This window comes from Taurulus bubalis, assembly GCF_910589615.1.
Source record: "Taurulus bubalis genome assembly, chromosome: 19".
NCBI classification, from domain to species: domain Eukaryota; kingdom Metazoa; phylum Chordata; class Actinopteri; order Perciformes; family Cottidae; genus Taurulus; species Taurulus bubalis.
Genome location: NC_136607.1, coordinates 17,783,282 through 17,810,036, shown reverse-complemented (window position 1 = coordinate 17,810,036; position 26,755 = coordinate 17,783,282). Strand labels below are relative to the sequence as shown.

Sequence of the window (26,755 nt, the reverse complement as noted above, 5' to 3'; positions counted from 1 at the left end):
TTACATGAGGACATTGGCGCGAGTGTCTGGCAGTCGGAGCCCCACCAGCCCGCCGCCAACCAACACAGAGGACGCCATCAGGATGGGGATGGCCTTGGTGATGCCAACCAGCGAGCCAAAGATCAGGTTGCCCAGCACCGCGGCCAGCTTGCACATGGCGTTGCAGAAGCCAAAGCCCGTGCCCCTGGAGACAAGGAGGCAAGGAGACAAGGAGACACAGACGCAAGAGAGAGAGAGAGAGAGAGAGAGTCAGAACTTGAAGTATTTGTCTTTAAATTTCTCAGGATTTAATCGTTCTCGCAGAAGAACATGGCGGCTTTCCTGGAAGCCCTGCCATGTTTCTCATGAACGATCATGTAATATCTGAAAAAAGTGAAAGTGACCGTGCAGCTACAATACATATCAACAGTTCCAGTGGATCCATTGGCTTGGATCTGACTGGATGTTTTCCAGGATTACGAGGTGCATTCAGGCCACCAAATTCAAGCTGCCACTTAAATGTCACAACATACAAAGCTCTCTCTCTGGAGCCAGAGTTTGGTTTGTCCGCTCTGGGCTTCTGTAGAAACACAGTGGTGGACGTGACAGGGTGGACGTGACAGGGTGGACTCCGTAAAGGGAGGACAGATAATAAATACATAAACACACAGTAAAGGTATAATAAATCAAAGTAAAAACAAAGAAAAAAATACTGAAATATAATGGAACTGAATGGCTGACTTAAAGAACAGTGGATTGCACAGATTATGTATATTGTACAGTGGATACATAGATTTATAATCCTCAGATTTTGGCTTTTTCAAAACTACTTGATGAATTATTTAACTCAAATCTTTCTCCTGCAGCACAGTCACTCCCACCCGTATATCACTACGACTGACCTCCTGTCTGTTGGGTACAGCTCGGTGGTGACCACATCCAGGGAGTTCCAGGCAGAGATGCTGAGGCCGTTGTAGAGGCAGAGCATGAAGATCATCATGGACTCGCTGGTGCCGAACCAAAGGAAGAAGCAGCTGATGCCCGACAGCACCATGGACCCGCCTGCGGGACACAACGCCACACGTCTGTCACGCCTCGGACGCAAAGACACGGCCGCAGAAACGGCTGCTCTTCACAGAAAATGTTGCGTCATACCTAACATGCTCAGACGGCCTATTTTGTCCATGAGGAGGGCCGAGACGATGTTTCCGGGCAACACAGCCAGCGTTCCCAGGAAGTTGACAAAGTAGACCCAGTAGGCGCTGTAGTCGTCGTCAAAGGTCATCTGGCAGCCCGTCTTGTTGTGGTGGAAGGAGCTGTTGATCACTCTGGAGTTTGTTAGTTTGGTGTCGTCGATATCTGTAAAGGTGAGAGGCAAGCGTTCAGCTTTTTGCTGAACTTTTAACTGGTCCTGGACCTCTATAGACCTCAGTGTAGTCCTGGTCCTCTATAGACCTCAGTGTAGTCCTGGTCCTCTATAGACCTCAGTGTAGTCCTGGTCCCCTATAGACCTCAGTGTAGTCCTGGTCCCCTATAGACCTCAGTGTAGTCCTGATCCCCTATAAACCTCAGTGTAGTCCTGGTCCCCTATAGACCTCAGTGTAGTCCTGATCCCCTATAAACCTCAGTGTAGTCCTGGTCCCCTATAGACCTCAGTGTAGTCCTGGTCCTCTATAGAACTCAGTGTAGTCCTGGTCCCCTATAGACCTCAGTGTAGTCCTGGTCCCCTATAGACCTCAGTGTAGTCCTGGTCCTCTATAGACCTCAGTGTAGTCCTGGTCCCCTATAGACCTCAGTGTAGTCCTGGTCCTCTATAGACCTCAGTGTAGTCCTGGTCCTCTATAGACCTCAGTGTAGTCCTGGTCCTCTATAGACCTCAGTGTAGTCCTGGTCCCCTATAGACCTCAGTGTAGTCCTGGTCCCCTATAGACCTCAGTGTAGTCCTGGTCCTCTACATACCTCAGTGTAGTCCTGGTCCTCTATAGACCTCAGTGTAGTCCTGGTCCTCTATAGACCTCAGTGTAGTCCTGGTCCTCTACATACCTCAGTGTAGTCCTGGTCCTCTATAGACCTCCATCAGTAAACAGACCATCAGAGAGAAGTTGTTTCTATTGAGTTATTCTTAAAGCTTCCTTCCTTCCACAGTTAGATCTAAAAGTCTTGTGCTGCTATTTTAAAATCTGCATGTGTTTATCTTATTAATTCATCTTTCTTTTGGTGTTCAGTTTAGTTTTTATAAAATAAACGGATGGTTTTAGACTCCAATTACCAACATTTTTGGTAAAACACTGAATTCATCCCTAAAGCACAATATCAACTTAGCTGCTCCTGCTTCATTAGCTTCATTAGGTCATCTTCTTTCCATGGTGTTCAGGAGGTTTCTATCTCTAATGTTGCACTCAATAAACTTGTTTGTTTAATTAAAATGCCACAAACTAATATTCCCTCTGAGAAACACCATCGCCCATCTCACTCTCCTAGGAAAGCTTATTTCCCAAAATGTCGAACTGCTCCTTTAATCTCAACGCAGCTTTCTGGTTCATCGTGACCTAAATTAAGTCTTACACAGTGAAGGAATTTTTACATTTAATTAATACTTATATCCCTTATCAACTAAATGCATATGATACTCACAACCTGAACAGTTAAAATGTCTGTGGGCTCGGTCCCAAAATAGAAAGTGTATTAATAAACTTCAGCTGCTGCAGCGAAGAGAAAGCTCCCCTGCTCTCACCTCTGCTCTCATGACGCACTCCTCCTCCCTTTCCTCTCCATCCTCTGCTCTCTAGAGACACGTTGCCGGGGGCGAAGAGACTTCATTTCCCATGGGGCAGTAGCAGCAACCTGCCGTGCCCTTACTGTTTCCATATTCAGCTCTTTTTCCAGAGCGCTGGGGGGAACTATTTTTCCTCCGTTTGCTCCCACAAGGTCTGATTCAGCTCCAGTTTCTCTCAGAACATTTTAAACGTCTGCCCAACCTTTTCTTTTATTCCTGTCGTGGCTTTTTATTTCCATCAAGAATGATTGGTTTGCACTTTTGTAACATATCCTGGATTTATTAATTTGATGTTTTGAATGCTTCTGCAGATGCATTGGTCCCAAAACAAGTGACATTTTGTGTATTCAAATCCAGCTCTTCAGAGAACCATGCTCATGTTCCTCGCTGTTTAACTCTTTGCATGCATCAGATACGATAAACAAAAGAAAAGAAGCATCCCTCCAGGAGTGTTTGTGCGGTTCTAAATTGACATTTTCGAATGCTATGCAGCCGAGCGCCGCCTCAGTTTCTTTGTTAACTCCAGTCGCCTGAGTTCAGAGAGGCAATCTGTGCCGGGGCAGAGAGGTTGAGCAGTAATTTAGAGGAGTAACAAAAGCACAGCCATAAACGCTCAAACCCATTCTCTCCTCCCCCAGAAGCTGGCACGTTAAACCCAAAATGAACTGTCAGACATAGACTGAGCGAGACTTATGTGTAAGCCTCCTGCAGCATAAGAGCTTTTTCCCGTGTGCCCTGAATGCGATCCTGCAGGAGAAAACTCACCCGTGTTGTAGAAGAAGGAGTCGACTATTGTGCAGTTTTTGAAGAAGGATCCCAAGGAGGAGACGTCTTCGAAAAAGCAGTTGAGGAAAGAGGAGTCGATGAATGTGACCGCTTTGATCTTCATGCCGATGAACCTGGGAGGAGAAGGAGAGACGGAGGCGACGTGAGGAGATTATTAAACGTTTAAAAGGATCAAAAGAAGGAAGCAATAAAACAGGATTATATTTCTGACAGTAAAAGGCGATGATACGGAATTAAATGTTGAATAAAAAGGATAAAAAGCACATGCAAATGACATCATTTTCATTTTTTTACTATGCATTCTTCTTCATTCATCATTCTCCACATACTCAACCAACACATGTAAACCAGCCTGGTCTCCCTATACAACTAAACTTTATTGCCAATTATAATTCAAGTTAATCGGATTTTCTTCTGGATTACATTTGTGTTTGATGTTTCACAAATACGTTTCCAATAGAGGTCCACACAAACACAGGACTTTCACGCAGGAGGCTGCTGTTTGGGTCCTGTGTGAAACCAAAAGGAAAACTTTGTCTCAAGTAAAACTCAAGTGTGTTCTTGCTCCTTTAGGATGGGTGCGTCCATCCTGTGTGCTACGAGAGAGCTGACCAGGCTGTAGGCGATCTGTGTGCTGTGCACAGCATCGTGCTCTTGATTCAATCTCTTAATAAACAGAGAGGATGGAAAACAAAACAAAAACGCGTATCTTCTCTCTGGCCTTTGTGTAAATTCAGAACCGGGAGGTAAAGGTGCGAGTGTGTCGGAGAGAGAGAGATAAGGCTTTTAATTTCCTGGTGGTGGAGGAGATAGAGGATGTGCTATGGATGAATATGACCAGCAGCGGGGTGCTGTTGGGAATGACAAGGGCGACGGGACGAGAGCCTTTTAACCACAACAGAGAAGAGGGAGGCTCACAGGTTCACGTCCCTGCAGTGGCTTTTCTTACTGGGGAGTATTGAAATCCAAACAGAACAGTCAATTATTTCTTAAATGTATTTCTACCTGTCATTGAGGAAGACCCCGTTCCTGTGGATCTGGTTCTCCAGGGTGAAGTTGAAGGTGAAGTCTTCGATGCGTTCGTTGTTGTGGATCTTCACCCTGGAGGCGTAATCGTCGGCCTGGAGGTGCTTGATGACGTCGGGGAACCACACAGAGAGCCCGTAGTACCTGTAAACACACACACACACACACACACACACACACAGACACACACACACACACAGCAACAGCTTTTATTCAATTCAATATACTGTGGCCTCAGAGGGCCTCACAATTTTGACAGCATCCGACATGTTCTGTCCTTCACTGTCGCAATTTTAATTCACTTTGCATTGTGATGACGAGCGTTCGATGCTCTTCACGGTATTCAAACCAAACAATTACACAAAGACGTGCCGTTTAAAGTCACTGTTCCACTTCCTGGAACAGATTGTAAAGTCAAAAGGTCAGATGTTTGCTGCCGTTTCCTCCTCCGAATATGACATACAGGGCCTTGAGCAACATATTTAGACAAATTATAATTATTAATTATAAGGCTGAAGCTTCTTGTTGCAGCGGTACCAACCAGGGACTTCCTCTTAATGAACTCTGTGTCAGTAAATGTCAGTAAATGTGTCACATGGGTCAGGGCCGTGCTGTGATTGGCTGAGGGCGGAGTCAGAGGTGAAGCTAGTTTATCCGTATATTTTAACCAGTCGACACAAAAAGAGAACGTCAAAGAAAACAAACACAATTTGACACGAAATGAACAACATTATTTGGATTTTCTTGTCGCATTACAGCTTACTTTTGTCTCTTTTTAATCCTAAAAAGACTCTTTGGGCTTAAACTTTCCAACATGTGTGTTCTGTAGTTTATTACAGCAGAACTTCCATCAAATAATGATTTGCCCTTCGCTGAAACTGTTGGAAAGTAGTGGTAACTCCTGAGGGATATACTGTATATATATATATATATATATATATATATATATATATATATATATATATATATATATATATATATATATATATATATATATATATATATATCCAACATGACAGAAACATACGATCACAATGTAGAGAAGTGTATAAATTGTGCTGTGCATTCGCTATATACACTTAACACAGTGCATCTGTTTTTCTGTGCATAGATGTATGCTATGAATTCTAATGCCACATCAAATAAATAAAGTAAAAGTCTCTTACCCAAAGGACAGCGTGAACCAGACGACAGCCAGTTTAATGGTGTTGTCTTTCACTGGGTAGTTGAAGCACTTCATAAAAGTCAACCAGATCTGTAATAAAAGGGAAAATAGTTTTACTCTATTTAAATCTCGTAAAGAATATATATATATATATATATATATATATATATATATATATATATATATATATATATATATATATATATATATATATATATATATATATTAAAAGTAAAAGTACTCATTATGCAGACTTGTTCCTTTTAAAAGTCTTATACTATTATAGTATATTATATTATTTTGTTATATATATATATATATATATATATATATATATATATATATATATATATATATACATGCATATATATATATAACAAAATAATATAATATACTATAATAATATAAGAAATAGAATAAGATATATATATAAGAAATATAATATATCTTTCTTATAATATAATATAAGAAATATATATATATATATATATATATATATATATATGTATATATATATATATATAACAAAATAATATAATATACTATAATAATATAAGACTTTTAAAAGGAACAAGTCTGCATAATGAGTACTTTTACTTTTAATATATATATATATATATATATATATATATATATATATATATATATACAAAACACATCCAGAGGCAAAAGGAAGCGTACTCCTCTGAGCTCCGTCTTGATCTTGAAGAGCGCCCTGAGCACCGGGTTGGCCGACTGGCTCTGCATCTCCACCAGCTCGTCCAGCTGCTTGGGGACCTTGATCCTGTTCACCTGCAGGGGGAGACACTGCTCTGTCACCCTGCCGGCGGCACCGCACGCAGCAGGATATGATGGGAGCGTGTACTCACGGTGAAGACTCTCTCCGGCTCCCCGCGGGCGCGCATGTTGGTGTCGTGGATGTGTTTGAGCACCATCCAGGCCTCGTCGTGTTTACCCGTCTGAGGGACAGGGAAGTCACGTTTTGTGTGAGAGGGAATACACGACTGGATCCCATTGGCCTTCAAGTGGACTTTAACTTCTATTCATACACTCAACATATCATTATTCGGGTTTGCGTCTATATTTTTGAGCAAATAACACATATTTATAGTAATTGCGCGAGTCAAATGGGCTACAGATGACATTAATGCTAGCGCTGTGGTCAATCCCCTCCACCTGACAGCATTATGGGCTTCAACTTGAGCTTTACATTTTAGCATGATTAAAAGTATGCATAATTAGCCATTAGCAGGTCCTGTTTGCAATGTAGCCGTGCAAGTACAGACAACTGAAGTATGACTTAAACAAAAGACAAAGATCCCCATGTGCACTCAGGAGCATTAGCATTAGCATTAGCTCTCATTAGAGGTTTTATGTTACCCCAGCAGAGGAGACTTTGCTTGTTCTGGCAGCTCCGTGAAATTGAGATTGAGATGCACTTTCTGTTTTACTCTCCCATCCACGAGGACATAAGGGATTTAGTCTTTAGTAAAATGATCTCCATGATTTCTTTGGGCTGGATGACGATGAAAAACTTGAGTTGTGCTTCAGGAAAGGAACCTTTTTTTTGTCGCAGATTATATTTGCCAGAAGGAAGGCAGAATGTTATGTTTTAGACTAAGCGGTGAAACATGCCATTGTTTGACTACTGCAGCTGCATCTGTGGTGTCTTATAGAAACACAGGTGCATGACACGGATATAAAGAAATCAATCAATCCCTGGATCACTGTGATCCTGAAGAAACCTGAGAGATGGGATGATTCTCTGGCAAGTTCTGGAGTTATAAAGAGTCTCTTTTCTCCAAGATTTCTCCAAGATTTCTCAGTAGCGTTCAGGAGAAATCAGAGATACTGACACGCTTGGGTAGTGTAAGTCACGCTGAACCTAAAATCACATCCGTGTGTACACAATGTGTGCGTCACAGCAGTCAAACTATATATTTAACTTCATCGCGTGCACCTGTTCCTTTCCTCTCATGCAGAATTTTGTCCCAAAAAAATGCAATTGATTTACTTTTTTTTTTACTGGCATGAAAGGTTTTGTTATTTTCTGATATAAATATCTCTCTCTCTCTCTCTCTCTCTCTCACCTCCAGGAAGAAGCGAGGGCTCTCGGGCATAAAAGTGAGCGCCACCACTGCAGAGACACACGGCAGCGCACACACCACCACAAACACCCTCCAGCTGTGGAACTGGTAGGCTGAACCCATGCTGAAACTCCAGCCTGCACAGAGAACACACACACACACACACACACACACACACACACACACACACACACACACACACACACACACACACACAGCATTTGTTTGAATTCTTATAGCACCAAAGTAACACCAAACATGAATAAAACAAACACACAGAAACTCTTGTTCTTCCTACATGAATTCACCCAGAGGTCAACTTCTTAGTGTCACTGCTCACTCTTTAGCATCTAGATATACACCTCTCTCTCTCTCTCTCTCTCTCTCTCTCTCTGTCATTTTTCCTCACCTACCTGAATCCTGCAACGTAACCTGCAGACGTAACGTCATGTGACATAATGTCGCGAGTAAAACTCCCTCACCTTTTGTTTTTTTAATGCGGGACGAAAAAGCCGGTTTACTGAGTGAAAGTCCTGTGTTTGTTTGACCTGTCAACAACATGTTGATGATCAATGTGTGACGGAGCATTTTCAGTGTAAGTCTGAATTAGTTTGACACAGCCAAGTCAGGAGGAAAGTATGTTAGCATGGACATTGTGTGTGTGTGTGTGTGTGTGTGTGTGTGTGTGTGTGTGTGTGTGTGTGTGTGTGTGTGTGTGTGTGTGTGTGTGTGTGTTCTGGCCTGTACCAGTACAAACCTCATTAGAGGGATTATAGCTTTAATGGACTGGAGGAGATGGCTGACTGATTCAGATACTCAGCAAGATTTATGTTCCTATTCTACAGTAAGTGAACACACACACACACACACACACACACACACACACACACACACACACACACACACACTGTCCTTGGCCATTGTGCAACACTGTGACACACACATACATACACATTTTAAAGCATTGGTGTGTTAATGAAAACACGGAAAGGCAAACTGACATCTCACACTGCGACACACACACATGATCAAATAAATAAAACACCGGCTGCATGATTTTATTTTTAACCGTCCTTTTAATGTAACACCTTAAAGACAGAATGACACACACACACACACACACACACACACACACACACACACACACACACCGATCGATGCACGGAGCACTGCGGCGGAACCTGCTGCCCACACACCACTGCATGTCGGAGAAAAAAACGTGTTAAAACTCTGGCGTCTAATCAATTGGCCTCAATTATGAGACGCAGCCGGCGCTGGAGAGCATGAATAAAGTGTGACAACAGACAGAGAGCCTTTGTGTTTAAAACGTATATCTTTAGCGACTTCAGAGACACACATACTCGTCGAGATGAGCAGATTGTTTTTTATTACTTATTAAGAAAAATGACTGCTTGGTGTCACAGATAATGTAAAGTTTCACTGGAACTATGAATATGGATCTTTAGATATAGATTCTTCTCAACCTCAAAATGTTTTAACACTTCTGCGCCACTTAATGAAAATAATGTGCTTTGTAATTTTGGAAACTGGCCCTTTAAGCATGTTGTGTTGTTTCAGTGATCTCTTGTCACAGAGAAAACAGAACATAAAAGTAACATTAGTGCAGAAAATGACCCTGTGCATTTTTTCCCCAATTCCTTGTATTTACATTCTGTGGCTGTGTCCGCCATTTCCGCGCTGAATTCAAATTCCCGTCACAGGAAACGACGCCGCATGTAATGTCGGGTTACTATTTCTCATTCTGTGTCAAGTGCCTCATTGTTAACTTATCACTGTCCTGAGCAATACTAAGTTAAGTTATTTAGTTCCCAGTGTTGCTACTTCACATTAAAGGTGTTTAACCGGCTAAACATTGAGTGGCCTCAGTGAGGTCACGGCCGCGCTCCTATACCGCGTTGCTCCGTGTACAATGACGCAGCCAAAAAAACAAACAACTGTGATACTGACACAAGATTTCGAGTCTAAAACCAGAGCGTGGATCAGAAGGTTGACTTTCTTCATGGGAATAACGTGGGTTTGTTTGGCTGCGCTGTAAACAGACACACCAGCTGCTCTTAGGTCGTATTTGTAGTATCAAACTGCAGTTCCTGTCTGCCTTGAACCTGCATTCTCTCTAATGTCCACCAGGGGGCGGCTCCAGTTGTATAGAAGTCTATATAAATTACTCTACTTCTCTCTTGATTTATTCCCTCAGTAAATAAACATGAGTTTATGTCTCAATCTCTAGTTTCAAGTCTTCTTCAATACAACATGATGTTCATTTAGTAAATTATGGTCATTTAGAGTCAAACAGACCATAAAGCAGGGGCCGCTTTAGGGTGGGGCTACAAGGTGATTGACAGGTCGTTACCACAGCCGTTTCCGGGTGACGTCACGACGACTTCTTCCACTTTTTTTATACAGTTTGTGATCATATTGCATGGCGGGTGTCGCCGATTCAAGAAGGATGAGACTCTTAAGATTTATAACTCTAAAGTGATTTTCTGAAAATCCTCTGAAGCTTCTGCATTTCTATTTTGTGTGCATACGTGCGATTACACTGCCAAGAATGTCACTCTGACACATGGCGATCAAAAGCTTGGTTGAGGTTGAGGGTAGGGACCATCCAACTTGATACAAGTGGTGAAGATGGCGGCGTATTTCCCGAGTATAAGTATATTTACATCTGCAGATACCTTGGCTGGTGACAAATGCTCCGCCTGGTTGATTTAGAAGAAGAAGAAGAAGAAGAAGAAGAAGAAGAAGAAGAAGAAGAAGAAGAAGAAGAAGAAGAAGAAGAAGAGGTAACGTTGCAATCTTCAACAACAGTAAATGCACACAGTGTACAACATGAAAGAAGGAGCCCAATTGAATCATGTGTTTCTTCCTGGGTCTTGACTCTTGCTTTTCTCTACATGTTGCCCTGTGACATTTATATCGATCTTATGACTTTATTCTAGATAAGAGCACCACTTTGTTAAGGAACTTAATCAAGCGGCATCATAGAGTCCCACACTCAGAGGAGAGGCTCTGTCCCCATGATGAACACAGCCCTGAATAATAAAAGGCAAACAAAGAAACCCGTCCTCCTCACTCATCCTCTCCGGTCCGTCCTCCCTCCCTGTGTCCCCTCACCTTTCGATTATCCCTGACACCGGCCACATAAATCACCCCGCCTCTCCTTCCCGCTCGTCCTCCTAATCTCGTCCCCTGCTCCTCTTTCCTCGTCCCCTAACCACCAGATTGATTTCCTTTCACTCATTTTCTTCTCCTCCTCTGACAGGCGTCTCCTCCCTCCTCTGTTCATCCTCCCTCGCTGCGACCTTTTTTGTTTTCCTCCTCGTGAATCTGGTTTTACCTCCGACATTTTCACATAAAATACCATGAAATGAACACCGATCGTGGACCTCTTGGGACGACTACAGTCCTGTTGTGGTAAAGAAAAAAGAAAATTGATGCTTGACAGCTTTCCTGCCACACCCTCTGAATATAAAAAGGCCTTCATGTTTACTGTGTAGGCCGACGTATGCTTTGCTGCTGCTATTGTTGAGGCCTCCACCTCCACTGCCACCTGTGCTGTTCCTGTGCACCCCGGAGGGCCTTTTTCTAAATTAAGCCTCACGATTCGGGGAAATGTGTTTGCAGTGCAACCTGCAGCTATCGCGTCGTGACGGCGTGTGCGTCGGCACGGCGGGGAGCCGAGTCAAACTTTAATGCCGTCTCTATTCGCGGTAATGTTTGAAGTGGGGATGCGGGGGATTCCTGACGGAGGGAGACAAGAGCTGAAAGTGAATGTACATCCAGTGGCAACGTTTTCTGCAACGTGATGCAATGTGAGATACGATTAAGAGCACAAGATCCTCTCGTAACAGGAACGCTGTATTTTGACTCTTTTGTGATGTCTTTTTGTGTGTTACTCGTTGACAATCTCACTCCAAACTCATCGAATACCGTCTCTGTGACGCTCTAGTTTCCCCTCCAGCATCATTTTTAAACGTACGTATTTTCAAAATAAAAGCCTGTGCACGTCTCAGATGGTTCCATGCATGCAGTCTGGCTTCCTGTGTGCCGAGCTGCCGTGTTGTACATCATCTTTCTTTAGGGTAGCATCCGGACATTCGACAAGTGGCCTTTACATAAACCGAAAATAAAATGCTGGTATGAATGAGAGGTTGTTACTATGGGATCCAAGGGACCCCCGAGGGCCTATGTGCACAACATTCATTAATATGTAATTGTTATAGTAGGTTCAATGTGGAGGATGAGGATTTCTGTCCGTGTTTTTTGGTGTGTTTTCTGTCTGATTGTTCGTATAGTTGGTCGTTATGCTGTCATGTATTATTGTGTTGGTTGTTGTTGTCTAGTTTGAGACAATGTGTAACTTGTATGAACTTAAAACACAGTTATTGAAAGAAAGGAAACTCAACGTCTCAGATTGTTCCATGCATGCAGTCACGGGATGAACGGATCCAAACCTTTTTTCAGTCCCGACAGCTTTGAGTATCGACCCATACCGAGGACCAATGTGACAAGTATTGATTAAACATCACTTTCATGACTTTGTACGACAAAATGTTACACATAAAGACAGATATATATATTCTGAATTGCTATAGTTTGCGTTTGTTTGACCCAATCATCCACCTCGGCCTCTTCCAGAAGCAGACTTTGTCTTCATCCTACGTCAGTTGCTCTGAGTTAATAATGGGTTTGTATTGGAGTTAGTTTGAAAACCTTTTTTACTATTTCTGAGTTAGTGCGACACAAATACATTCTCTCCAAACTTTAAGACCATTTGATGAGACGAGGAGAAAATCCAAGCAACGCTGATGAAGAAATAAAAAGTCTGTAATGACTCAAAAAGTGCTGTGTTGTGACTCATCGCTCACCGTAGTGTGGGATGATGGCCCAGGCCATGGCTGAGGCGTAAATTCCTCCGATCATCCAGAACATGCACAGCCAGCTCAGATGCTCGCCTCTCTTCTCCCGAGCCAACACCTCGGCGAAGTAGGAGAATACGATCGGCACGGCTCCGCCGATCCTGCAGGAAAGAAGACAGACGGCCGGCCGTAATGAGCTACGAATGCTCATCATAATTACATTAATGTGTGTGTGTGTGTGTGTGTGCGTGTGACAAATGATTGTGGACGTGCACAACAGATTCACGTTTGCAGAAAATCATTTGTAACTTTCAGCAAATTTGTGGACTCATTATCTGATGTGACAAAGTAAAAAATTATCGCTCGCTTTGATCGTCAAGGAGAAACAGGATTTTTTTTTTACTTTTTTCGTATTACTTTGAAAGTGACTTTGTCTCTTTGGTCTGCAGACGAATAAAAAAAAATAGCAGCGACAGTCTCCTTAAAAATATACAAAGAGAGTGAAAAAGCACCGTACTGTAGCACTTCCTCGTTAGCTTGTAGCACAGAGTCAGAGTGCAGATGTGAGAATGTCTCACTTTATGTTCAATGGACCCGTGTTTTTAATGTGATTGTGTTCAGAGCAGATCCAGCGGGATTCCTTCTGTCCAACTGCTTTGTTTCACAGCTTCAGAGTTTCAACAATAAATTACAAGAGAGAGAAAAAGTGAGTGAATTCGACAAAAATCGTTCCATCGGGAGCCGGTCCACAGCAACGTGGTGAAATTAACACGGACGTTGCAAGTGTGCAGCAGACCGAGAGATTCTGTATTCATGTTTTAATTGTTGTTACTAAATTGTTTCTATTAAAAAGGGACTCTGGAGGTTATCCGGCATCATAGAACAATACAGTAATACTGTCAGTTTGAGTGAGCACACAGTGAAAAGAGAAAAAAAACACATTCTTTGTTTTATTGAATTAACTCTATTTCAAATGCATTTGACTTTAGGAAGAAAAAATATAGATTTAATATAAAATATAGGTATTCTAAGAATGACAATTTTAGCGTGCATAACGCATACTTGTCCTTACTTTTTATAACAAGTGTTGCTGTAAATGTATTCAACAGGGACCATGTATAATCAACATAAACCTCAATAATCTTCAACCCCAGACAATAATACAAACAGCCTGTACATAAAACAAACATTATGAAATACTGTTTACTACATACAAAATCACAGGATGCAACCGGTATTTACGGTTGTTTGATTAGTTAATAACATTAAAATAATGATTGCATTCTTGATTCTCCTTGAAACAAATTGTTTCGCATCATAGAAAATTAATACAAAACTGGGGAAAGTTTTGAGATGTCGAAGGGAGGTCCAATTATTTTGTGCCTTTAGTGGAAAATACCGGTCGTTCCTCGTTGAAGTCCTTGTAGTTCTGCATGAAGACTGCAAAGCCGCTCACCATTTGACAAATTGACAGTTTGAATCTCTTTTTTTCTTTATTTGTCGCGGCAGCTAATGGAAGCAAAGTTAACGAGGTGAGGACAAATGTTAATGAGACCGGCAGAATCTAGTGAAACATGCAACAGCACGTGATGCCGGATCGCGTTCGGTTGTATAAAAAGACTGAAAGTCTCAAGCTGTCAAAGTGTTACATGTTCCCAAAAGTAAACGTACAATCGTGAATCTCTTCAACCCCCAATATGATTACACACCCGCATGCAGATTGAGATTGAAGTGATGAAATAAAAGCCATTAAGCTGGTAGAGTTTACTGGTAAATAAAGTGAGATGGTTCTGCTGCCAGAACGGGGCGATCAAACTGCAGCTGAAACCAGACCGGACCGGCGGGTCGTAGTGGATGCAGATGAGCAACATACGCACTCAAATAAAAACAAACTGAAAATTCAATATTTTTATCATTTCTTGATTTAGACAGCACTCTCAAATGGACATGTAGCCATATATATATATATATATATGTCAATATGCTGAAATGAAATGTCCCCGTCGATGTATTTGTCACGTAACTTCTGAACTTCAGTAACAACAATTCTGTAGTTATTTGAACACCAATGCCGACCTATTCCTAAACCTATTTTAGTTTTATTTTGAAAGGACCGTATGTATGTAATGAGCGGGAAATGACAGGTGCTGGACTTTCGAAGGAAAACGCACGAAAAATTGGATAAGAATAGGAAAATATTTTTGCATGAGGTGGAATGAAGCTTTGTGGTTAAGTGGTACAGTTATTTATGGTCAGATTATATTAATATGGTCTCATTAATACATGAACTCAAGTCATCACCACGGGTCCAATTAAAAATGTAGTGGTACAAACATCAAATGTATTTACATATATATATTATGTTATTGGACCAGTGGTGATGCCTTGAGTTCATGCTTATATAAATATTCAGTATATCGGCTTGCTCTGCATCTTGACGTGTAATAGGGAGTTGACCTTTATGAGTCATATATGACCAGCGATGTCATTTATCAAAGCCGTGTGCAGCCGAGCAGACCAGCGCTCAAACGCACAGATGTTCATTTACTGCATTTACTGTTTCTGCAGACGTTTATTTTGTTGCTTTGCTCCGTCTCCCCCCATGACCTCCTGTCACATGCGTTGGAGGAAGGGAGACGGCGGAGGAACCGCTGGTAAATATTCACGAGATGAGAACTCACCCGAAGCCGGACACCATGCGGCAGACGAGGAACATGCTGTATCCTTGGACGAAGGAGGACAGGAAGGCGAAGAAGCCGTTGACGGACAAGGATATGAGGAGGCACTGCTTACGCCCCATCCGGTCCGACAGGCCGCCCCAAAAGAAGGCGCCGAACATCATCCCCAGATACACAATGCTACCTGGAAACAGAGAGAGAGAGAGAGAGAATAAATAATCTCAATTTATGACGAGGGGAGACGGGTTAGTATTCACTTATGCATGCATGCATTACCCCAAAACACATAGTGAAGTCTTCAAATTCAAAAGGTCAGAATTGATTGTTAACATAAACAAGGAAACACATTTTACAGTGTACTTCTGAAGATGGCACTTTGGAAATAGTAGCCTATTGACACAGAGAAACATAATAATTCATTTGAAGTCGTGTTTGTGGACTCCTAATAATTGATTTTCCAGCATTACCTTTCTTTTATCTCTGATTTGGGCTCCACCAACTCCTGAAGGAAATATCTGGCATATTAGCAGCTAAAAGTTCCACTTTTTTTACCAGCTAGTCGAGCACCAGCTGACTATTTTTATTTAGTGCGCTGTATTTTATCATTCTGTTGTTTCAAAGCAGGCGTTGAGGATGAATTCCAAAGTGATAGTTCCCTCTAAACTTTTACATTTCTACAGAATAAAGCGACCGTAGCGTAGCAGCGCGATGCAGTCGTACGGTGTAGAAAGCCTACACTTCCATTACATATTAATTCAAACATTTGTAGTGTTAGATTGGTCTGACACCTGGTGGCACTGCAGGTATTCATGCTCTAGGATTGCATTAGTCTTGGACACACACACACACACACACACACACACAGCTGAAGCATTAAGTGGTGCTTTCCAAGTGCATCAGTGGAGTAACAGAGCTCAGGCGGAAATTGTTTCTGTTCTTTCCCAGCTATCGACGGACCACTGAGGACCACATAAAATGTTGCTCTCTGGCAGAGCGAGGATCGATGAGTTTTGCTCGGAGCACAACAGAGTAGATCAACGGGATACTTTAGTTTGGCTTTACTTAGCTCTGATCATGAGCGTGAGTTAGCTGGGTCAGTATCTGGAGGCATGCGTTGTTGATCCAGGCTGCAGGTTAACACTGTGGTGTAAAAGGATCAAGTTACAGCACCTGCTAATGTGCAGAGGCAGTAGCTTCAACAGAGGCTTTGTTTTACAGAGGAGTCGTGTTTGCATTTCATTTATCTTATGTTAGGGCTCTGAAATATCGATGGCCGGAGAGCAAAACATCCTATCTGAAAATTCACTTTTTTGTGAATGTGAAAAGAAAATTGTTGTTTTCTTGCAGAATTATGTTTGTTAAGGATACCCCCAAAAAATAAAAATTTAAAAATAAAAATAAAATAAATAAAATAAAAAACGGACAGAGTACAACACTTTTCCTGGATCATTTTGCAGATAGGAGGTTTTGCACTAAATTCTGCATTTTACAATGTCAGCACGTTTTGTCGTATACTTTCAGTAAATTAAATTGATAATATTCAAGAATATCAATTAATTTTGAGTAGCAAAACATTGCACTCATTCGTTGAGACCGGGCTGAAACCTCTCTTGTGGTAAAATGAAGATTTGACCCTCTGAAGTGACTCTATCTGGTAACGGATGTTCCTTAACGTGACTGTGGGAGAAACGGGAGCTGTTGACCTCTGAGAACTGCTTTTAAAGTCCAGGCATTTGTGTTATTTATTTTTTTGCATGGCAAAGAAAGTGCTTCAATACAGTCAGAAAACACAACATTTCACCCTCTTGTAAAATAAAGTGCTCTAAATGTAGTTAGTGTCGAGGTTCTCCGTTCTTTTGGGTGACTAAGAGGCGACCCCTCCTTCAAGTTCCCCCTTGACACGCGTCTCGTGTTCTCATTGGCTGTCGCTCCACGACAGGTCAGATATTTAGCCTGCGAGGTGAAGCATCCACCAGCTTCTCGGCTCGCGTCTTTGATGTAACAATGTAACATGAGTGTGGACAACATGCCACTCATACTTGACACGAACACTGGTCACCTTAGTGAAAGTCCTGTGTCAGGTGTCAAGCCGGGGTTGGTCCCGATACCTTCGGTGGTTGTTGGGGAGCTAGCGGGGAGCTAACGGAGCACTAGCGGAAGTTAGTGGAGCGTTAGCGGAAGTTAGCTAGCATGAGCGCCAGCTGGCGACAGCGGGGAGCAAAAGGGGACACTGAACGAAGGTAGTGGCGGCGTGTAACCCGACTTTTTCGGGATATATACATATACATATATATATATATATATATATATATATATATATATATATATATACATATATATACATATATATGGATGATTAAACTGCAGTAAATGGCGTGAAATGACTCGCCAAAAGCCAGAACGCCGTTGTAATAGAACGGGTATATGACTCAAGAAGTTGCCGTGTCTTTCAAAAGCCATTTGGTGAGACCAGGTTGAAGCATCTCTTGTGATACATATTCAAGATTTGACTCCCTGAAACCACTCTATCTGGTGATTTAAAGCGACTGAAGCAGCAGCAGCTGCTGCATTTGCTTTTAAAGTCCATTCGTCTCCGGCTGCTGATGCTTCTTTTTCCGCAGGAAGTCTTGGTCGTTTCTCTTCCTGTCCCCGGCAACATGCAGCATAAAGGAGGGGCTGGAGGAGGGAGGGAGGGGGTTGGCAGGCCGGTAAACAATCCACTTTGCTCTCTATGTGCTAATGAAAATGCTAATGCATTTTGGAGGGGCGGGGGGATGTTTGATGAGGAAACACCAGAAAGAAACGTTTACATTTTTTCTCTCCATCCTCTTCCTTTTTTCTCTCCTCTCTCCCCTCTGTGTTTGAGGTGATGCGACAGATACGCTGAAAGTAGAAGGTCTTATCAAGCTGCGCAGACATGATGCTGAGAGCAAGTGATTCATTACAGGTGACAGCCACTGGATCTATCTATGCACTGCTGCCGCAGGGGAGGCTCTCCTTTCGGCAGCAGGATGTAAGGAGCCGGCTCCACCATGCAGCCGGCTTATAGCAAAGTGAATATCAAAACGGCTGCATTCGGCACAAACCGGTGACATCTTTTGATCGGTGTAAACAATGCATCAAAATGCTATCTGGTAAAAGCAGCTCGTTGGTTTTATGGCTCCCCGTTCACTGGGTTTGTGTGTAATAAAAGGGGGAGGGTGGTGATGGGACATCTGAGACGCATTGTGAATCTTTCTAAGATTGGATTTGTGGTTTTCCAAAGGGTTCAAACTCAGGTCAGACCGGCAAACCTCCACTAGCCTCATGATTGCAGGGATTTTATGTAAATGAGAGAGAATGGAGCTCAGGGAACATATGTGTTTAACAGTTTGGCCCCGTGCAGCTCCCTGAACTGAATATCGTGTGTCCACCACACAATTTAATTATAAAAAATAAAAGCACAGGCTTATTTGTGACTTTACAGGTACTAATAGGGGGTTTATACTTTGTAAGGGGTACTTATGTAGGATTTAGTGAAGCGTTACGATTAGGTTTCCGTTTTTAAAAACAAGATTAATTTTCTTTTTTTTTGCGAAAAAGAGGCGAAAAAGGGCTTGGGGCTAAAAAGGTGTTACGGTGTAGTCAGCCTCAAAATCATAAGACGAAGAAAAAATATAACAAAATAAAAGCTCCAATGAAGGGGCGCCCCTCCCACCGTGTCTCCACTGGAAAGTAAGTCAAGGAAAAGTTTGTGGACCCAACAAAGTTATCAGGATACATCCTCTGGGAGCCATGAATGTCTGGACCAAAAAGCATGCCAATCCATGAAGCATTTCATTGAATACGTGAAAACTTTGACCTGCTTGGTGGCTTTAGATAACAACTCCGTAGGATAAGATATTTCAGTCTGGAGTGGAGGACCGACAAACCAACATTTTAATCCATAATTAAATCATATTTTCCCCTTAGCTCTGGTGGTTTCTAGCTGTGCAGTTATGATACATTTCATGATGCATGATGAATCTTGTTAGTTTTCTTTTGCTTTTTACTAACTGAAGACTGTACATTTAGATTGTATGGATCCAATAATAAAGGGTCAAATGCTGCCCCCTATTTCTTAATGGAGCAGGTTACGCACTCCACCTTTTTGAACACTTGTAAAAATCCATCCAGCAGAAACACTGTGGTGGTACTTTGTTACGACTTAATACCTCTCAGTAAAGTTGTACTGAGCTCACCTGAATCTTAGCATACTTTTCTTTCTTCGGCAGAAGCTCCCAGCAGACGTTCTTTCTGCTCTCTTTGCTTTTTACCGGTACACTGTGCAGCTTTTCTGCATCCAGAGGGATCAGCTAACTCTTAAATCGTTCAGCAGTTTCCATGCATGCCCCCCTCTATAGTAATTAACTCGTATGTGTAAGTGTAATTCTCTCTTGACACATTCCTGTTCTGTTTTCTCTCCACGCCGCCGTGCAGCGTCCAGCCCCGGATGAGAGGAGACAGACAGCCGTCTGCAGAATCAAGCGCTCTTTTCCTCAGCGGGAAACATTCAGGACATCATGTGAGAGCTGGGTCTCAACAGACGAGGGGATTTCCCAGAGGACGGCGTGTGACTGGCAGGTGGGTTACACCAGGGAATCCCCGGGAGCGCAGCACATTCCTCGGGTATTAATTAAAGGAATTAATCAACACCTGCAGATTTGTTTTTCGACAGACTTTTACTGTACATGTTGACAGCACACAAGAACTCATTATCACATCAGAAGATGCACACAGGAGCTCATGTTAGGACCACATAGACCAACCAGGCCTGATGCAGTCCACTATCATGGAGGCCAAAAGATTCAAGCAGCAGATCAGGATGAGTTCAGGATCAGTCAGGGATTTTGTGTTGCAGCTGCAGAATGAAGGAGGCAATCACTCGTCTTCTTTGAGACACAACGGATGCAACTTATAGCGAGAGGGATTTTCGTTTTGTGTTTTTGTTTTGAATGTAATAAAATCCATAGCTGACAAAGACGGAATTATTTAAACTTTTCAAGTGGGAGTTATTTTATAAATCAGCACAAAACACGTCCAAGTTGTTGCATTGGAGTTGCTTTCGTGCTGCAGTAGCATTTCCCTTCGACAAGAACAAGGAGAAAAGGAAATCCCAAAAATGTACCAGCGAACTCACATAAAAAGAAAGAAAGAATGGTAGATATTAACTGCTGGTCTTTAGGATGTTAGCTTTTTCAAAGCTAGCACGAGGCAGCTATTGCCACCTACACTTGACATCAAAATACAGTTTATTTAATAATTAATCGTCTGTATTTTATGTTCTATCCTCAAACTGAGACGTTTAATTAAAATGATGACATGACGTTGATCCTTTCCTTCACACAGTGAAAGTCGAGCACCAGACGGAACAATTTACTAAAGATTTTTTTCCCGCCACTTCCGATCAGTTATCAGGTTAGATGATCCGTCAATAAGTCTCCTAAACACTTTCCTTAAAAAGTTGCAGAATTAATTCAGCCTCTTGTTGATGTCACACACTCTAAAAACACACGGCAACTCAATCATTGGTGCTTTACGGGGAATCCACACTGAATTGTTGTGACCTCTCTGCCTGGAATAGATCCTGGTGCTTTGTTGTGGAGGAGAAAGAGAAGAGAAACGAGATGGAAGTGACCGTTGTTGTCCCTGGATTTGTTAATTAGCTAATGCCAGGCTGCTTTTCTATTACAACATCAGCTGTCGATGCAACCGCAAAACATACAAAAAGAAGAGATTGCCATCGATTACTAAGCATTTCTCAGGATGCTAACTGCGGCGCAGGAGAGCAGCAGCAGACTAACTAAAGCCGTGTGTGGTGGCAGCGAGAGGAGAGGAGAGGAGAGGAGAGGAGAGGAGAGGAGAGGGGAGGTGACTGATAGGAGGTGCGTATGAAAAGCAGCTCTCCCTCCGGGGGGAGATACGTGAGCCAGTCTAGCGTGGCTAAACTGCAGCGAGGCACAATGCTGCAGAGATTAACTCCGTATCTTAGATCGCCTGCATGGCGGTGAGACACACAGAGAGTGTGAGGGAGGGATTACAGCAGGAGGGTAACAGAGAGGAGGAGGAGGAGGAGGAGGAGAAGAAAACCTGGAAACCTGGAGTAGATTATGGAGAGAAATACTAGAGATGCATGATAATGAAGAAAACATTCCCTTTTATGTTGAGTCATGTATTGTAGTATGAACGCAGTGGTGAAAAGTAACTAAGTACATAAACTCAAGTACTGTACTTGTTACTACTGCAACTTAACCCAGAGGGAGATGTGTTTTCTTTTTACTACATTTATTTAACACCACTAGTAGACGTTTATATATATATATATATATATATATATATATATATATATATATATATATATATATATATAGATGCTTATATGATGCAGTATAATGTACCCCTAGTATACAAAGTGTCTCAAATTGTCCTCACATGAAGAATGATGAACTACAACATTAAAATAGTCGTACGTGCATTCTCTAGTGATATAAACAAAATAATATAATATACTATAATAATATAAGACTTTTAAAAGGAACAAGTCTGCATAATGAGTACTTTTACTTTTAATATATATATATATAATTATTTTGATGACAATAAGTAACATATATTGAATGCAGGACTTTTAAATACTATTACTACTACTATACTATAAAAATACTATTTTTAGACCGTGGTATTTCTACATACTTAAAGGGACAGTTGCACATATTTCTAAATACTCTCAAATATCATGAGACTATATGGCACAAGCCCTCAAAAATACATTTGAAAAAAAGCAAAAGTTTCTGGTTCTGGAAAGTTTTATCCCCAGAAATCCTGACTCGGCTCCACGGCGGATTATTTCCGTGGGTTATCGAGAGACGGCAGACATCTCTACGGCAACGCACACCAGAACAAGCTGATAAGGAGCTCCACAGGTGAGAGGAAATATTGTACTTCTGACACGGGGGTGAACCGTCCCTTTAAAGTCACAACCTCAAAGATCTCTTTAGCAGCAGATGCCGATAAGTATGCATGTTTTTTTTTAAATATATGACTTCCCAGAGATCAAACAGTGTCGCCTTATCCCTTAAAATAAACATTAACACAAACTGCTTCCATACTTTCCAAATATTGTGACTATACGGACATTTATTTACGTGCAAAATCTTCAGAGAATAGATGTTCTTTCTTTAACGCGTTATATTGAATCATCGTTTAATGACCCAGTGAATCATGTTTGCTACTTTTTAGGTTTGTTTAACGTATTGTCAGCGATTAGATTCGATTTTAAAGTGTCTGAGAGTTTTGAAAAGTGTATGTAAGTAAAATGCACCACACCACAAGTCCGCTTACGATACATTTGTGGAAACATATAACATACACATAACATATTAGAAACATCACTACAAAGCTGCTCACCGTGGGAATTATTTAAGGTGAAATTTACATTTTCTTTCTGTGCAAAAGCTCTTACAAATGCTTTATATTCATGGTTGATGCATTTAAAAAATATGCTCCAATTCCTCCAAATAATTTCAGATTAAAATGGTCAGTGAGTGTTTGTCGGACGCCCACACAGAACATACACACACTCTCCATCCCGCCTAATCAATATCTATTTCTGCATAAGTTGTCGACGTAACACAGAGAACATGATCCAGCATAAATAAACCTCGTCCGCGACCTTAAGAGATTCTGCTGCTGCAGCTGCTTGTGTTCCTGTGAATATAATACTACACTTCCATTGTTTACCATCATTGCATGTTATGGATTATTCAAAGCCCCTTAATGCTCAAACATTAAATCAAGCTGTGTAATGTGAGCTGAATATTGTGCCGTGATCACATTTGACTGTTTCTGGATGATCTCGGTATCATTTCCTTCATGTTATTATTTCTCTCATGACTCTTCCTTCCAGCCAGATGTTCCACTGAAGAGGCTCTTATTGATCGCTGATAGGCTCTGACCTTCATGGGGGACAACACCAATCAGTTATACTGTGTAATATTTATTCTTATAAATGCTGACATGCCAATATCGAGCTGTCGGTGGCCCAATTTGTTTGTAAACTTCCATCTTCACAGGAAACAACTTAATTAGGTTTATGCAGCAGAAATACTTAGTTAGGTTCAGGTGAAGGTCATCATGTGTGTGTTGGCTCCATCTACCTGCTCTGTGTGTTTTGCAGTCTTTACACTTCTTTGTTATGATTACGGGGAAAACATTACAAATTATTTAGTGGGATTTTCATGTGTTCAAGTGCAACTGTTGGGACAAGACACAGGCGACGCAACACTCGGCTAGTTCTTTGATGTCCGTTTGGATATTTCTGACACACACACACACACACACACACACACACACATCCTCTACTCCGTGTGTGAGAGAGTTGGTACAATGACTCATTCTTGTTTTTCTTGCTCTCCTGTCTCCCACTGAGAGATGAGTCAGAATACGGGTGAAATCTGGGTGAATAATAAACCTACTCCCAAAAACTAAATATTCTCGTTTGGGTTATGAAACCACGCTGTCATATAGTGGAAAGAAATTATTCTTCCTCCCTAAAATCGTCTTATTTTATTCCCTTTTTTATCTTGTATGCCTTTATAGATGCACTGTAATATCTTCTTTTCTAATATGTTTGGTTGTGTATAATCTTTGCTTTTATTTTCATTTTAAAGCACATTGAGTATGAAGTGTGCTGGAAAAATAAACTTGACTGATGCTTTAATGTAACACTGAACACGGACGCACATATTGAGAAACATGTCCGGCAGCTATTGTTGATATTAGAGAGACGAACAATGAAGCTAAATCGCACAAACAGACACATTAGTGGCACACAAACACACACCCTTTCCTTTTAGTGTGGGAGAGATCCATCTCCAGCAACACACCTCCTACTCATGTTTCCAAATACCTGGTGCCATGACAACCCTCTGGTAAGCTCCGAAAGCAACGACATCACAGTTGCATGTGTCTCCGTGTGCAGCGCTATGTGTCGTGAACAACACATGGAGTGATTCGAGATTTCACTCAGAAAATAAATACTGACTGCAACCTGTTTCCTCTTCCCATCACTGAACACAAGATTTGCTGATTTCCACGACTTTGTCACTTTAAGTTTGTCATGCAATCACTTTTACTGTCAGATGCCACTGAAAACTTGATTTAAAATCGTGTTTCTCTGTAACATTAAATATGCATGACTAAAAACGCAATAATCAAAGAAAAAAAAAAATATTCTAAAAAGATGAGCCCCAGCGCCCCCAAAACTGGAGGTTAAATTCTTCATCAGGAGGTCTTCCTCACTCTCAAAGTCCTCGTACTCCCATGAATCCATACCAGAGCCACTGATGTGACGTAGCAAAAGAAACTGCACAGCCTGGCCTTACAAGAGCATACAAGTACATTGTACATGTTTATAATACAATTCAACCCTAAATATTAACATAAACCATAAAGTGACTCGAGAGATCTCCCCAAGTTTTGAAAATATCAATCTTCATATCCCTAGCTTAATGCCACACATGAATGGCGCACCTTTCTAGAACGCTAACGGCCTACGGAATCCGCTGTCAGACAAAGCCTCAGCAAGATTTCAACCACATTCCAGCCCAAAAACTGAAATATGACCTACTTATGGAATAAGCAATATTCCACACGGCTTTGCTTGGTATGTTTTGGTGCATCTGCTTCAGCAGAGCTCCTCTGTTGTGGAACCAGAGGCGTTCAAGGTCCAGGAAGAAAGTTAGGGCATGTTTGCTTTCAGCGGACCTAAACCTACGGTTCACGAAATGTGCACTAAATTAATTACAAAAAATATTTTACTTTGCAAAGATACTGTTAACACATTATATATTATAATATATCATATTTTATAGTAGAAAAAAATCTATGGTTGAGGAGATATTCTGTATTTAGTATGAGTATGCAAAACCATTTTAATTTTTTTTAAATTTTTGTTTTTTTTGTTTGTTTGCTTTGGGTTGAAAAGGTAAGGGTGGAAAAAAGCTTTGATTTAAACAGCTGTCAACACAGCCCAACAGCTGTCATCGAGGTACGACGATGTCGGCCATCTTTACTCTGTGTTTTGCGCCAATAAGCCAAGTAGCAAATGCTAGCATGCCAGGCTAGAAAGCAGTGTTTCTCTAGCATCTCTGGTTGAAAGTCAGAAGGGTGCTTTGCTGCCCCTCTTGACCCTGTGACCCCTATCAACAGTGATGTCAGTGTTTCAAGGGGAAACAACTCCGTAAAGAGTCCGACTGTAAATGCAAATGCTTACCGAGCCACCCGGCACCAGAGTTGGGGACGCACATGTCCGTTTCGGCGCTGGGCAGGACGAAGCCCACCACGAACACCTCCACGCCGTCCGACATGAGCGCCAGCCCGAGGACGAAGAACAGCTGCCACTGGAACCTCCCGTGGCCGCACTCCTGCATGATGAGCTCGTACTGCTGGGCGAGCTCCTCCTCGTCCGACTGCCTCTCGTTCTCCAGCTCCTTGCGGCTCTTCGCGCTGTCGGAGACCGGCTGGCCCAGCGCCACCTGACCGTCCCGCGGCTTCCCGTCGCCGTGGGCCGGCACGCCCTGGTACTCCCCCTCGTAGATCTCGTCTTCGTCATCGTGGCCCTCCGTGGCGTCGCTCGAGGCCCCGTCCTCGTCGTTGGCCGCGTCGTCGGCGTAGCGGCCGTCTTGCTGGCCGTACGCGTTGCCGTTGTTCTCTTCTTCGTCCTCGTTCTGGAAGCGGTTGTAGCTGCGCTGACTCGAGTATTCGTCGGAGGCACGGTCGACTGCTTTGCCGAAGTTTTTGGCAGCGTGCTTCTTGGCTTCTTTAGCGATGTCCTTGGCACCTTTAGCCAAGGCAGTCCTGTTGTTATGTGTTTCTTCCATCTTGGAACGAGGAAATGTACCTCTAAAAGTCTTTTAGTTCAAATCTATTGAAATGTATTCCACACACTTTCTTTCTTTCTTTCTGGTCTTCTAGTATCAGACTCGAGGCAGTTTAGTAGTCGGCAGCCAGAACACTAATGATTAAGAAATGATGTCTAATTCCATTGGATAAGAGATGCCAGACAGTTGATCTCAATTTGGAAAAGATCCTCCGCCCTGTCAGAGCTCAGCATGAGAGACCAGCAGCCTGAGGGGACAGAAAGAGAAAAGCAAGTTGAGTTTGATTAACAGCAGTCACAAAAACCTGCCTCCAGTATTGCTTGGCACACTGAAAAGAACTTTACAAAAAAAAAGCATTTCTTGGCCGAGTCAGCCAAAGTGAAGCTGAGGCAAAGTGCAATCTACTAAGTGGAAATGTGTTACCCAAGAGGGTTAATACAAAAGAGAAAGATTAATTGAAAACAAAGATTCAAAATGTTC

General features: G+C 42.0%; 1 protein-coding gene across 1 annotated transcript; it reads right to left on the bottom strand.

Annotated features, from left to right (window-relative positions):
• Window positions 1–26,275, bottom strand: LOC306751982 (synaptic vesicle glycoprotein 2C-like; the record flags this gene model as incomplete). The annotated part of the gene is made up of 12 exons (XM_079235670.1): window positions 1–184; window positions 882–1,041; window positions 1,135–1,338; window positions 3,521–3,654; window positions 4,547–4,711; window positions 5,734–5,822; window positions 6,414–6,524; window positions 6,602–6,691; window positions 7,823–7,956; window positions 12,709–12,860; window positions 15,381–15,561; window positions 25,669–26,275. 12 exons carry the CDS (start codon window positions 26,273–26,275, stop codon window positions 1–3), a joined length of 2,211 nt encoding a protein of 736 aa, XP_079091796.1.
• Window positions 26,276–26,755: the final 480 nt, after the last annotated feature.